At 38.8% G+C, this 15316-nt stretch overlaps 1 protein-coding gene across 3 annotated transcripts in view; it reads right to left on the bottom strand.

The window, feature by feature from the left end:
• ttc28 (tetratricopeptide repeat domain 28) overlaps positions 1-15316 on the bottom strand; it is a 322557-nt gene that overhangs the window by 113315 nt on the left and 193926 nt on the right. For all 3 annotated transcript variants that reach the window (XM_079599116.1, XM_079599115.1, XM_079599117.1), the window contains one exon: positions 1078-1225. In XM_079599116.1, the coding sequence (XP_079455242.1) occupies positions 1078-1225 (148 nt within the window). The remainder of the gene's footprint in view (positions 1-1077; positions 1226-15316) is intronic.

The raw sequence follows: 15316 nt of genomic DNA on the forward strand, positions 1-15316 counted from the left end.
TTAAAGTTAGGTAATCCCACATGCAAATCCTCACACAAGGGCGCTACAAAAGCGATAAAAGGATGAGAGGAAGCGAGCGAGCGGGAGAAAGCGAGTCTCTTGTTATCAGCGAGCCCAGGGGCCGCGAGCGATCACCTCTCTGCCCGGAGCCCATTTGGAGAGACTGTTCAACATAATCTACTCTCAGCGTGCAGCGTCTGGCACTGAGGGACAACAGGGGGAAATAAGGGACATAATTAGCAGATAAAACGGCCCCGTTTGGACGTCGTCCCAGAGCCACGGCTGTTTGCATGACCCTGTTTATTCCAAGACTACCATTTGCATCCCGAAAGCGTTTCTCAAACACCTACAGCTAGCGGATAGTGAAAGTGAAACTGTTATATGCAGTATATGTGACCCTGGACCACAAAACCAGTCACATGGTTTAATTTTTTGAAATTAAGATGTACACATCATGTGAAAGCTGAAAAAATAAGCTTTCCATTGATGTATGATTTGTTATGATATGACTATATTTGGCCGAGATACAACTATTAGAAAAAAATCGAAACATTGAGAAAATCTCCTTTAAAGTTGTGCATTTATGTTCACGATTGTGCTGCATTCACTGCAAAAATACATGTTTTATATATTTACGCTAGGAAATTTACTAAATATCTTAATGGAACATGATCTTTACTTAATATCCTCATGATTTTTGGCATAAAAGAAAAATCTATAATTTTGACCCATACAATGTATTGTTGGCTATTGCCACAGATATACCCGTGCGACTCATGACTGGTTTTGTGATCCAGGGTCACATATATATATGAAGACTTCAAAAGCCTCTAAGTGCCATCTGAAATTTTCTTCTAAAATGAGCATTTTTATCAAGCTCGTATATTTAAGTTCAGTATAATAGCAACAGCGACCGGGATCCGCCCACAAAGTTACTTGCGTTTCACGTTTGATACTTGCGTTTCAGAGCGTTACAATAGGGCCCATAGTGGGGCCCAATCATGACTTTTTCTCACACTAATTATGAGGATGTTTCTATGGATTTGAGCCCAAAGCCAGTCCAAACACACGCGTTACCTCTCAGCGGGGACTTCATGGCGGCCTCCACCATTCCCACCAGCAGCTGCAGGCTCTTGGGGTCCTGGGCCAGTCCCGAGGCGAAGGCGGCCAGGGCGTCCGCATGGCGGCCCAGGTACTGAAGGGCAACACCCTGTCGGAAGTATGCCTGCAGAAACAAAGCATGTTAGAGTTAATATCCACGTCAATGACTCTTGCACAAGCGTTTCTGGAAGAAAAAAACACATTCTGGAACATATTCATGATGGAGTTTCTCATCACCAGTGCTGACAACTTCCTCCAAAGCTGCTTAAAGTGCACAAACCTTCTGAATCTGAAGCGCTTGGAATATAAAAAACAAAAAAACAAGCTGATGGTCAGCCATTGGCCAGCGTTGGGTCTTCGGCGAGCGCCTGTCGGGCTAGTTTTTGTGTTGAAAGTTTGCATGTATATCATAGACAGTTATTTCCAGAACAAAGTCGACAAACAGTCACCTCTTGGCGACGCTAGTTCTTTGACGTGTGTCACAGCCTTTAGTGTGAAACCCATTCAGACAAATGTTTCCTCAAGTCATGCATCTTGAAGGAGAGAAAACACTTTACAGTAAGTTAACTAACATTACCTTATTGAGAAGTGTTACTGAGAGGTGTGTTGTTTAGGGATGCACGATATATCGGACACCATATCGGTATCGGCCGATACTTGTTCGTTTTTAATGTTAGCGTTATCGGCACAATAGAAAAAAATTGCCCGATATATTAAAGCCGATAAATAATGTATTATTTCCTTCAGCTGAGACTCTTCAGATGCGCACTGTTTAACATAACGGTTTTGAATTGCTTGAAATATGATTGGAATCACTTCAAAACAGGAAAATACAGTTCAGTGCAACATGTGCAGCGCAAGTCTATATCGGCTATAACATTATAATGAGAACATCATTCTCAGGACTTAGGCTTTTAATGGTGAGACTTTAGTTTTTTGTAATCAGGCTCTTAAAAAAGTATATAAAAACTTGGATTTAGATGTATCGTCTTATACATATTGGTTATCGGCTTTCAAATACTAAGTATTATTGGTATTCGCCAAAATTTTCATATCAGTGCATCCCTAGATTTTCACAAAAACAGTTGAAAACATACAAAGACTTCTATTAACTTTTTTTTTTTTTTAGTTTATTTATTTATAGGGGCAATGCACATTAATAAACATAAATGTAAACGTGCCAGAATTACCCCCAAACTTGCGCCATATCTTTTCACTGTAAAGATTAACAGTAAAAATATGCTAAACAAACACATGTTGTTTGGAGCTGTATGGACATCACACTGTATCTCAGACATGCATGCATTCATGTCTTCAAAGAGACTTCTGTTATTCTGATCGCGCGATGCACAGCAGACCTCGACTGCATTAAATATCACAGCAGTTCACTTGGCGGATCACATAATGTCCTCTCTATATTCACTGTGAGAGAGATGGCCGGATAAACACCATCATTTTCCCTGGCGTTTGACTACAGGTTTCCCCGGTCCGAGCGGCTGACATACAGCTCATCCACAATTATCATCTCACACAGCCGTTTATTAGACCGGCCCGAGCGTCCGGCCCACTTCCAGCCGAGCTGATAGCGGTTGGGAGTGGGACCAGAGGCAGATTAAGACATGCCACTGAATTTATGAAGGCCCGTATAATTAATTTCACTTTGCACAGGGAGGCCTTTGATTACAGACTACCTCTTTCTTTTCTGGACATCTTCATTGAAACGAATGGGGATGCATATTGAATTCAACACATTAACCTTTGGTCTAACCGTGTTATTATAGGACGTCGCAGGCCAGCGTGCTCGGCTCGATATTAATTGCCTCTTTGTATACGGCTCACTGCGCTGGGATTGGACGCGCTCGGCTCTGTACGTAAGAACGTTGAGCGCTTTTAGGTTTCCGACATCAATATCTGCCCGGAGGCAAATGGATTCAGGGGTTTGTTTCAGATGGCTGGATTAAATCCTATTCCTGTAATGCAATTTTAAAAGCAAATGTGTTTTTCTTCTTAGCGAGAGTGAAACAAATACGTGATTATTCAACAAAAGCAAACAGTGCGTCAGTTTTAAATTAGAATTAAGTTGATTAAATGACAAGCCGGGGGTTTTGCGTAACGTCTCGCAGCCGAATCAGGAAAGCTCTAATTGGTCGAGAGCAGATCGCTCTCATTCCCACTAACACAACACCAGTCTCTCCACCTCACTTTATTAACTTTATGTATTTAATTTCCAATTACACGCTCAGAGCTGCCACAATCTGGTCTGAACAAAGCAGGCGTTTAAAAAACAAAACACTGGAACCGAATTATTTTAATGAAGTTCACATTTACGGATTCTTAAACATCAGTATTCTTGTGCTAATGTGGACAGAGTTTCTGTAATACTCTGATAACGGAAAATACAGCAATAATCTGCCTGAAGTTGTCCGTTTAAATGTTAACACTAAACATATTTCTTTTATCATTCTGGTTGCACACGACAACAAACATACCAGTATAGTCTGATTCACAAACAAATGACTCTTATGAATCAACTCATAAGTTATCAGTTAAACGACTCACTGAATCAGTCAGAGTGGCTATTAAATTACCAAAAACAATATTGTTTTTGTTTAGTATATCTAACTTATTTTCTTCCTCAAAACCACAAAACAACTGTTAATATAATCATTAATGGTGATTCACAATTTTTACTAATGTTAAAATACTTTCAGGCGAGGCACGGCAGGCAAAAACACTTTTTTTTTTCACTGGTCAATTTTGAGATTTTGGGATATTTGTCTTCAATAACATGTCTTCTTTCAGACTTGTGGTGAAAAAAGTCTGAAATACACATTTAGGTCTTTATTTTACTACACTTTGTCTATTTGCATCTCATAAATTCAACAAAAGTTGGTGTTATAAATCATTCGCTGCTCCGCGATCGCTGTCTGCACCCCGTCATCACACACACCGTTAGAAAGCTCTCTCTCCTGTACAATGCTGTAGGATCCAAATATGGTAATTTCCTGTTTATCAGCAACCAATCGTGAAAGTAAAAGGGCTGAATGCGCAATCTCATTGGCTGATGATAAATCTTTAAAGCCCGTTTTCTCAAAATTACTTTTCTCTCATTCTCCAAGTCCGAAATCTCCACTTCAGTCGCACCGATATACACCAAACTCTCCAGTCTTGTACCTAGTTATATTATGAAGACATTTACAGAGGGATTTGTAAATATATTATTCCTAGCCTGATCTATATAACATTTTATTCCAAAAAACATGGCGAAAATTAATTTTTAAGGCTATTGACAGTATATTCTGATTTACAGGATAACAAAAGTAGATATCCATAAATCCCTCTAAAAAAAAATTCTCATCTAATATGTGAACACAATGAAAAAATAATTTTGTAACCTGGCTTTATCCAATACTCCGATTTCGTTTTTTAAAACATATTTAATTAGATATTGCCTAATTTGCATATTTAAACATTCAATTACAGAAAACTTGTAATACATTTTTTTCTCATCTTAACTTAGGTAATCAACTGGGAAAGTTTCATGGTGATATCTACTAGTTAAAATGTTTACTCTTTTCACCTGTAGTGTCTCTCCTTAAAGCATTGCTGTGGTTTCTAGTCTCATCAAGCCTGACACAGCAACACTGACTAAACCAATGATGTGAGTTTGGGGGCGGGGCCATTTGTTTGACCAACCAATGGAAGACAGGAGGCGTGTTCAGGAAACCTGTTAGAATCATAATCTTTGCCATTTTGTTTGTTGATCCTAATGGACCAGCAATTACACAATGAACCAGAATCTTGAAGTGAGAAATCTTCAAATTCAATATTTAGTAATAACATTATATATGACATTAGAAGTCTATTCTGAGTGACTACACAGCCATCAGATGATCCAGATCTCCAGTGAGTGTCAATCCTGTGTTGTTACTCTGGGATTCCTGAGCCGGTGTGGCGTACGGAGACCCGACTGCTCAGATCATATGTGACGTCTGGCTGCGCTGACACCTGACACCTTACATGTGACGCTCCATCCACAGTCAGTTACATATAATCATAGCTAGCTATGGACATAACACTGGGAAAGCTGTCAAACACACATCTCAGTCGCATGACACTGAGCTTCCTTCAGCTCTCCAAGTTTTTCAGCATTCAGAATGAAGAGCTGCGGCTTTTTTTTCAAGGTTCTAGAGAAATGAGTGACAAAACACAAATGATTCAATCCCACAAAGACCGCCCGCCGTGACTCATGCGTTTCCTGAGCACTTCAATTGAAAACTTGAACAGCGCATTACAAGGTTTGAACGTGTGCCGAATTAAAATGATGTCCTCACAGTAACCGCAGTGAGAGAAGAGCACTGAGAATATCATAGTTTGTATTGCATTTGTTGTATTAATGTGTAAACTTTTTTGTGTATGAGTTCTGAATTCAAAGGAAAAAAATTATTATAGAATTATTTCATGCATATTTCTGTGAATTATATAAATAATATATATATATATATATATATATATATATATATATATATATATAATTTAATATATATATAATACAAATTATTATATATTATTAAAATGTATTTAATTATTTATACATTTTATATATATATATATATATAGCACTGTAACGTTTTTCATGACATTTTAGTACATTTTCCTTGCACATTCTCACTCATTACAGTATTGTGGCTTAACAAAATAAAGATATATGATTTACAGTTATGTACAAAACTGTTTTTAAGTTTTTATGCTGATTTAATTTATTTTTCAGAAATACTGTATTTTATTTACTATTAAAGTAAACAATGTATTGCAGTAATGAAAATCTAATTTAAGACATTAAGAATACTGAAAAAGAAAAAGTCAAGAGTCAAACATCCTGATACATTTAAGTGATACGAATTTGGAGAAGGAAAAGTGTTAATTGTCATGAAAATGCAAAATAATGTGTTTTGGTCCTAAAGTGGGCTTTTTTTTATTTTATTTTATTCAAAAATAATTGCTTGTTGTTTTTATTTGAATTACGGGCGCGTAATAAGACCCAAACCGTGCTCTTTTGAAATGTACCCTTGCAGTTTTTACACAAGTGCCCCTAACAGACATCATCCCTATAGGCAGGTACACGTTGCCCCCCCGATGGAGTCACTGGCTGCCTAGCAACCCTCGCCTGGCAACGCTCGCCCCCTCCAGTACCTCACCTGCTGTGATTTTGGCTAAAAACAGAGAAAAAAGTGTGATGAAGAGATGAAGCAAACGAGGCTGTTTAGGACTAATTACTAAGCCAGACAGTTACCGCTGTGCCACTAATCACCTGACTTACTCAAAGTACAAAGAAAACCAAATAATTATGGGCTGAAAAACTTCATTATATGGCACATTTGTGCAGGTATTTAATGACTAACTTGTCCAGTGATGTGCAATATGGCGGTAATGACCCGCCATGTGTGACGGTAATGACCACAAGAGCTACAACAGGGATGACAACAGCTGCTTTACTGTCCTAATGGACGAAAGTACAGCAGATGACACACAAGTGCAAGTCTAGTGACAAAAATAGACTAAAACTTGACCTAGCCTTGGAAAAAAGACTGAACGTTTCACTAAATACTGACATTTTTTTAAAAATAAGTTATAAAATGTAGCCACACTAAAGCTATTTTGATATATTTTTAATAATGCAACATCAGAATTTTTTATATTCAAACAATTAATGAACAAGCAATTGCCTGGCAGAAAAACTTTAAATTTAATTTTACGCTTTACAAATAATTTACCTACTCAGAATCAATCACAATTATATTTAATGAAAACATAATGAAAAAATAGCAGCAGCATTTAACAAAACATTTCACAACAAAAGACAGGGACTGGAATGAATCAGTGAATCATTCACATGAATCGTTCAAATAATTGACTAAAATGAATCAAACGATTCACTAAAATGATTCACTAAAATGAATCAGATGCAAGAGTAGGTGTTTGATTATTGTCTCGGCTTGCATTGTGTACAGCAAGACAAAAAAAACACAAAAAAACAAACACATATCAAGTCTTTTGACACATCTTGTCAAACTTAACCTACCGTCACTCAACTAAAAACTAGTTAAGTTCGTAGCATGCGTATTTTTGTCTAGTTACTCCTCAACACTGAAAACCCACGAAACATTTCTGTACATATCAAATGTGACATTCATATCCCAGTATATCTCAGCAGGTCGCCGAAACACATCTACTGTGCAATCACACGCGCTCCATCGATCCACGATCCGCATCAAACTGTGAAGGGATGCGCTGAAAAAAGGTCACACTTCAGGACCGTAATCAATGCTGGATTCTGCATTCAGCGCTTGTCACAACTTCCTCATGCTGCACAACGATGGACACACACCTGCTATTGTAATCACACCTGTCTCACAAATCCAGAACTCCTGATGTGGAAATCAAAGCGCTCTGGATTCATCAATCTGCAAGGGTTTCTGGGTACTACGAGTGCTCATAATGCACAGAGATTAGCAGATGCTTCACTTATTGATTGTTAAATGCATTAATCAAGGCCAGATGGCGGCTACGCCAACACTGTCTGGCTTAACTGGGGAAGTGCTATAAAAATGCAACTGAATGCATTTACAATGCAACCATCAAAGTGTGTGTGGCGAGGACTGATGCATCAACTTTTCAAGCTTGTTTCTCAAGAGCTCTGGCTTGTTTTTCCACCTCATGCCGAGTAAAAGCACGGCAGAAACAGAAGAGTGTGCAGAAGCGTGTCAGTGAAGCAGTGAATGTTGCATGTTAACCTTCTTTTCCTTCACAAACTCCCTTTGGGAATGAGACGCAGAATGCATGTCGACCTTCTCAGATGGTTCACCTTCAAGATATTCAACGTGCAATTGCTCAGAAGAGATGAAAGTATTGTTAAAAATAATAGGGCAGGGTATTGACACAAATTTCACGGTTCACAAGCTTGCGATTCGATTCGATATCGATTTATTGGGATATATACTGTATATCAGATGCAGTACATGCCAAAATTTCTCAAGGAAAAAACTCAACTAATGCTTTAAACTAAACAGGGAGTCTGAGGACACTTTCACACCTACCTTGTTTGGTCCAGATTTTCTGACTTTTCAGTTTGATCCGAATCAACATGACAGGTGTGAAACCTCCCCCGGATCACGGTCCGGACCAAATAGACGACATTTGGAAATTACATTTGGACGAATTTGGACAAATTTTTCAAATTTGGACATTTGGACGAAAAGAGGAAGTCTCGGTCCGGATCAAACTGAACGAATGTTTGGATCGTTTCTAGTGTGTAAGCATTTTCTGTACGGTTCGGACTTTCAGAACATTTTCTGGACTATAAGTCGCTCTGGAGTATAAGTCGTATCAGTCAAAAAATGCATCATGAAGAGGAAAAAAACACATATAAGTCGCACTGGACTATAAGTCGCATTTATTTAGAAATTTATTTCACAAAATCCAAGACCAAGAACAGACATTTAATCTGGAAAGGCAAGTTATTCAGCTCCACAACAGCACACAGAACAACAGCTGAAGGTGTCCGGTGTGTTAGCGTAACACATTAACAGTTGTTCAGCTCCACAATAGCATAAAGAACATATACCTGGAGGCTGAATAGGCTAAACTAACATTAGCCAGCGAGTCCAACAAGTTACCGGTAAGCAAGTTCACCAAGCTCCCGATCTTACTCCTCATCACTGAATACATTGAGTTCTTCCTCTGTGTCGCTTCTGAACAACTCCGCTAACTAGAGCGCCCTCTCGCGGCTGTAGACGGTAATGTTTTCTCTTGGTTCATCTCAGTCAGTTAATTTTGAGTTTTGAGAATAATTCAGAGTTCATTTTGATATATAAGTCGCACCTTACTATAAGTCGCAGGACCAGCCAAACTATGAAAAAAATGCGACTTATAGTCCGGAAAATACGGTAGCCTACAGGAAGTTCCGGTAGTTCCCGCAGGATTGCTTACAATCTTCTCCTCCTTTCCTGCCGGCGAAGATAAAATATTCGCTTAACGAGGACTTTAATTTGGCGATTTTGAACTAGCCTCAAGTATAGTTGGTGCTGCAGGCAGTAATGCGGTAATAATAACAATATAGTGGCAACGATATGCGTCTGTTCATTCATTCTTGTCAAAGATTTTGACAACACGCTAACGTCAGACGCACGTCTGTTTACAAACCAATCAATGTCCAGATGCCGCCCACATAGATGATGACGACAGGACGCAAGTATGGCATGTGAAGTTCTTTAGTGCGCTCGCATAATTGCAATGTGAAACCAAACCAAAACTAAACGAATGTATAAAATGTATCAAAACATGAACTTTGGTTCGGACCTTGGTGCGATTTTCAGGTGTGGAAACGCCCTAACACTGAAGAACAGTCAAGTATAATGAATGTGTAATATGGTGCATATATTTAACAAAATGCTAAATTAGTTAGCTGACTAACGAGTTTATGGTCACTGAACGGCTTTTCTGAAGCCATGACATATTTAACAAGGTGTTATATTGACGTCTTTCCGAGGTTGAAACACGGTAAGCTCAGCTATACTGTATCTTTCAACATAACTTCTGTTATTCATTCTGTGTTTTTTTTTGGTGCTATAACTACCGTAGTAGTAAAGCGGAAGCGATAATCGGTTCACGAGCCGCTTGAACTGAGGTGCTACAGTGATCCGCCACGCCACATTAAAGAGCCACAAAACCACATTTATAGTTTGAATTTTGAAATAAAATGGACAGAATTTGAAATCTGAGACTTTCATATCAAAAGAAACAGCAGAAAGCTTATTGTGAATTATTGGATGGGAGGTGCACTATAATGTTCTGTTCATTCATTAGCTAAAAATGGCATAAAATACAGATTCTTGGGATTTAAGAATTGATTGAAATTGAGAAATAAAATAAAAATTATTCATTTTTTTATTTGACATGGACATTACAATTACATTGGACAAACCATTAGCATTTGTTTGGGTGTTTTAGCACACATGCTAATTTTCGATTTACCCAGCCTTATTAAATAAGGCCTATTAAATATGCTCCATATGAACAGCAGCAAAAAAGAAGTGAAACTGTTAAACTTGAAGTTAAAGTTAAACTGTTTCTTTCGGTTAAAGAAGCAAAAATCTTTCTTGTTTCAAGCTTTCAACAGTATTCGTGGAAATCTTTCTGGGATGCTTTACAGTACGTCTCCCTACAAAGCAGCGCATCAGCAGATGTAGTTAAAAATGAATTCTGTATTAAACATAAATGTGGGAATTAAAAAGACTTTAGAGAGCTACATCAGCAGAGCTATGATATGAGCCATAACAGATCGGGTGAGATCCGCTGACTTTTATCTTAACCGCGCGCGTCGACGTCGAGATGCGGCACACATCCTTCAAAAGCCAAAAGCCTGCAGGCGTTTCTGTGAAGTCATCGAGCAAATCACGCTGCGTATCTCACATACAGTATGGTGTCTCACCTCTCATCCACTTTATTAACCTTAATTAGATTTCATTATAAAACAATCAGCACCAAATCTCATGGAGCCACTCACAGGATTAGCATTTACTCACACTTGCATTAGCATTAGAGCTAGTCAAGCGCTATTGCTCATGCTTGATGTAAGGGATTCAAAGAAATTCCCTGTTGACACACTATTTATACAATGAACATGAATAATACTCTTTTTTAGCACTCAGGCTCACCTGGTAGATGCTAAAATGAGCAAAACTGGAGCAGGAAGTAATCCAGAACACCCTAGCAACACACTAATAGGCCTTCAGAAAGCCACACCCCGGCAACATTATAGCAATGAGCTAACTATCACTCAGAACACTGTTGAAATCACACAGAAACAGACTAACAACAACCTAAAACACCATAGCAACCGCATAGCAATGTCCTAACAACCACCCATAACACCCTAGCAACCCCATAGCAACGCCTTAATAACACAGAAGAACCTAGTAACCTCGTAGCAACGCGCTATGACTCAGAACACAGTTGATATCACACAGAAACATGTTAACAACCACATAGAACACCATAGCAACACCATAGCAGTGTATTAACCTCAGAGAACACCCTAGCAACGTTCTATTAGCCCCTTCATAACACCATATATAAAATGTATTATAATGTGTACAACTACACAGAAACATTAACAACCATACAGAACACCCTATCAACTACACAGAAACATTAACGACCGTACAGAACACCCTAGCAACCACACAGAAACATCGACAGCCAAACAGAACACCCTAGCAACTACACAGAAACATCGACAGCCAAACAGAACACCCTAGCAACCACACAGAAACATCAACAACCATACAGAACACCCTAGCAACTACACAGAAACATCAACAACCATACAGAACACCATAGCAACCACACAGAAACATCAAGAACCATACAGAACAGCATAACAACCACACAGAAACATTAACGACCGTACAGAACACCCTAGCAACCACACAGAAACATCGACAGCCAAACAGAACACCCTAGCAACTACACAGAAACATCGACAGCCAAACAGAACACCCTAGCAACTACACAGAAACATCAACAACCATACAGAACACCCTAGCAACTACACAGAAACATCAACAACCATACAGAACACCATAGCAACCACACAGAAACATCAACAACCATACAGAACACCCTAGCAACACCATAGCATTGTATTAACCTTCCAGAACACCCTAGAAACTAAACACAAATAGAAGAACCGCTCTTAGCATTGTAGCAAATATAAAAATCTAGTTTATTGATGGAATTTGTTTGCTAAGATGATGAGCTTTCTTTCTAAATGTGGAGTATTACCCAAGTCATAATTTACTCACATTCGCTACATATAAGGAGTTATGAACCCAAAAGCACATGGACAACATGGCCGTCTGTGAGATGATTACAAACACAGAATGCTAAACTGAACTTGAGTGACACTAAGAAACAGGAAACCGAGGGACACTAAAATAGCAGATGTTTAGCTTGTACGTCCACTAACACGTAAACAACCGATCTGGACGGGAGGAAAAAATGCTGCTAGATGAGAGAGAACTGGGACAAGATTTTATATTCGCCCCTCATGGCTGGTTATTGTCCAGCAGCTCTGTTTCCAGCTAGCCTGGAATGCTCTCGCTCAGATCTCCCATGCGATTTTTCAGACAAATGAAGCCTAATTCGCAACACATGCAGTGGTATAAATATAGAGCCGCTAATTTAACTAAGTTCTCCGCAGACTTTAGGTTTTAGCAAGTCAATAGAATTGCTCGGATGACATTTGTCTGCCATGTAAAGCGTTCCCAAGGGTCGACCCAGTTTTCCCAACTTTCAGTCTTTTAAAAGTGCAATATGTAAGACTTACAGCAGCAACGGGCACCTTCAGATTAAAGCCTAACATTAAAGTCAACATGAAATCAAAATAGTCGCCATTTATTGTCATTTATTACACGTTCCTGTTCTTATTGTGAAGGATGTGCTCATTATTCCAACACAAAAGAAATGACACTTATTTTTACACAATCTGTCATATAAAGAAACTTGTCACCATACCACCAATTACAGATGAAAAACAAATAATAATAATAAATAAATAAATATAATTAGTCGCACAATTAATATTTAAATGTATTTTTTTATTGATTTAATAATAATAACAATAACTAATGATCACTAAAAGCAATCTTATGACATATTTTTTATTATTTTAATATCATCACCAATACTACCACTACTAATAATTTATAATTTAATTAATTAAAATGATAAAAAGTAATGTTTATTAAAATATGTTTATAGCTATATAATATTAATAACATCACTAAAAGCAATATCTATTATTAAAATATTTTTAATTACTATTATATTTTTGATACTAATACTATTGACAATAATAATAATAAAAATGTAGAATATAATTATTTTAAATAATTATTTTTATTTATTTATTTAAAGTCATTTTTATTATTGGTCTAAAACATTACTATTAATAATATGCTTACAATTATTATTAATAAAATTCATAATTTGGTTAAAAATGTATTAAAAAAATATTGTGATAATTTACAAATAAATAAATAATTTATAAACAATGATTTAAAAATTGGTTTCAAATATTGGTTATTTGACACAAAATCATCTATATCGATCATAAAAAAATCATTACTGGTCAAAACTGGCTCTCTACACACTCCATCTCTACACACTCCATCTCTACACACTCCATCTCTACACACTCCATCTCTACACACTCCATCTCTACACACTCCATCTCTACACACTTCTGACCGGATCTGGTTAAAGGTAGCCAGTTTTTCGAGTCCACCTGCTGTGAGATTTAAGACACGACAAAGCAAACAACAAACCTTAATTGAAACTGCCGTCACCAACTGTTCATAGCATGAAGGCGCAGCCTAAAATAACAGGCCTAATCTGCATGAATATTAATCTGGATTCCTGTGGGAAGCCAATCAAACGTCATTAATCTGCTCATGGTTGCTTTTGCAAGCATTTTAAAGGAGACAAATGAGTGTGCTTTCAAGCCAGCTGGAGACTACATGTCACCTGACCCGGTCCGGGACTGAGGCCTGAGATGCACGTCATGCGGTGTCAGTATCCCGCCGCTGGAAGAGGGAAAAGCACCTGGGAATGTCACCTCAGCATGTGTGAGGAGCTGCAGGGAGCCGCGCGGGAGTGTGTTCCCCGTACAACGGCATAACTCGCTGCTTCACTACCATAGTCCGATGCATCATTGAAGAAATCAACCAGCTAGTCACCAGCTATTTTGCTTTATTTCCAGACTCAATCATTGGCTCGTTCTTACGCACTAGAGCTCGTTCGCACATGCGCACTCTTCAAAAACGACACTTTAAATCTCTTAACAAACTAAAAGACGTAAATGACATTTGTATGTATTCTAAATAAAAGATACAAATTGCACTGAATGCCAGCTTGCTTATTTTGCTCAAGTTAAGGATTTATTGAGTCCACATGTCATGCAAACTAGAAACTCTGCTTCTAACAGAGATCGAGATCTGTCGCTCCAAACACACAACTCTGCGAATGTTCGTTGGAATGATGGTTTCGGGAAACACCAACATGTTGAACTGCTGATAACAACAGAACTTGCAATAATAGTTGGCTAACGATGCTTTTGGGAAACACACCCCTATTGTGATTGGTCTACTCTGCTCTGATTGGTCAGATGGCCCAGTCTGTTGTTATTGGTCTACTCTGCTCTGATTGGTCAGATGGCCAGTCTGATGTGATTGGTCTACTCTGCTCTGATTGGTCAGATGGCCCAGTCTGTTGTGATTGGTCTTCTCTGCTCTGATTGGTCAGATGGCCCAGTCTGTTGTTATTGGTCTACTCTGCTCTGATTGGTCAGATGACCCAGTCTGTTGTGATTGGTCTTCTCTGCTCTGATTGGTCAGATGACCCAATCTGTTGTTATTGGTCTACTCTGCTCTGATTGGTCAGATGGCCCAGTCTGCTGTGATTGGTCTTCTCTGCTCTGATTGGTCAGATGGCCCAGTCTGTTGTGAGTGGTCTACTCTGCTCTGATTGGTCAGATGACCCAGTCTGCTGTGATTGGTCGAGCGCTTACAGCGTGTGTCTGAAACCAAAACGCTCATTGGGAAACACACCCCTGGATGGGTGGCACTATCATGGCACCGATAGCATCCAGCAAGCCGTCCCCTGCGGACTGGAGTGCACTGGAGTAGGAAATTGAGGCCGCTGCAAGTTCAGCTTTCCTCCGAAACAGCCCTATTTCACACGGCGAGGGGTTTAGGCAATTACTTGTGACAATGGCTGGCATGGCAACTGAGAGAAAGATTGATCTGGACACGAAACAACTGTGTTTGCTTTATTAAAAGTAATTCATCACTCAGCTCGTGTGTAATGGTGCTACAGGAATGTGTGCGCACGGACATACACATGCTTGACATCAGGACATCAGGGAATCGGACGCACACAAACACACATCTAAAGCTCTGCCGGGTGTTAAAGGAAAGCCATCGGAGTGTGCTAGGATCTCAGTCCTAGACTTCCTCGAATTACACTTGAATTTCCACCATCTGCCAGCATTCAAGCACTCTCAAGTTCACTGCGGCACTCTGGGAACTACGCAATTAATCAGACTCTGAGTAGATATTGGTGCCGCAAGGCTGTGAAACCTGCGCTTTCATAG

The sequence above is a fragment of the Phoxinus phoxinus genome, assembly GCF_949152265.1.
Source record: "Phoxinus phoxinus genome assembly, chromosome: 23".
NCBI classification, from domain to species: Eukaryota; Metazoa; Chordata; class Actinopteri; order Cypriniformes; family Leuciscidae; genus Phoxinus; species Phoxinus phoxinus.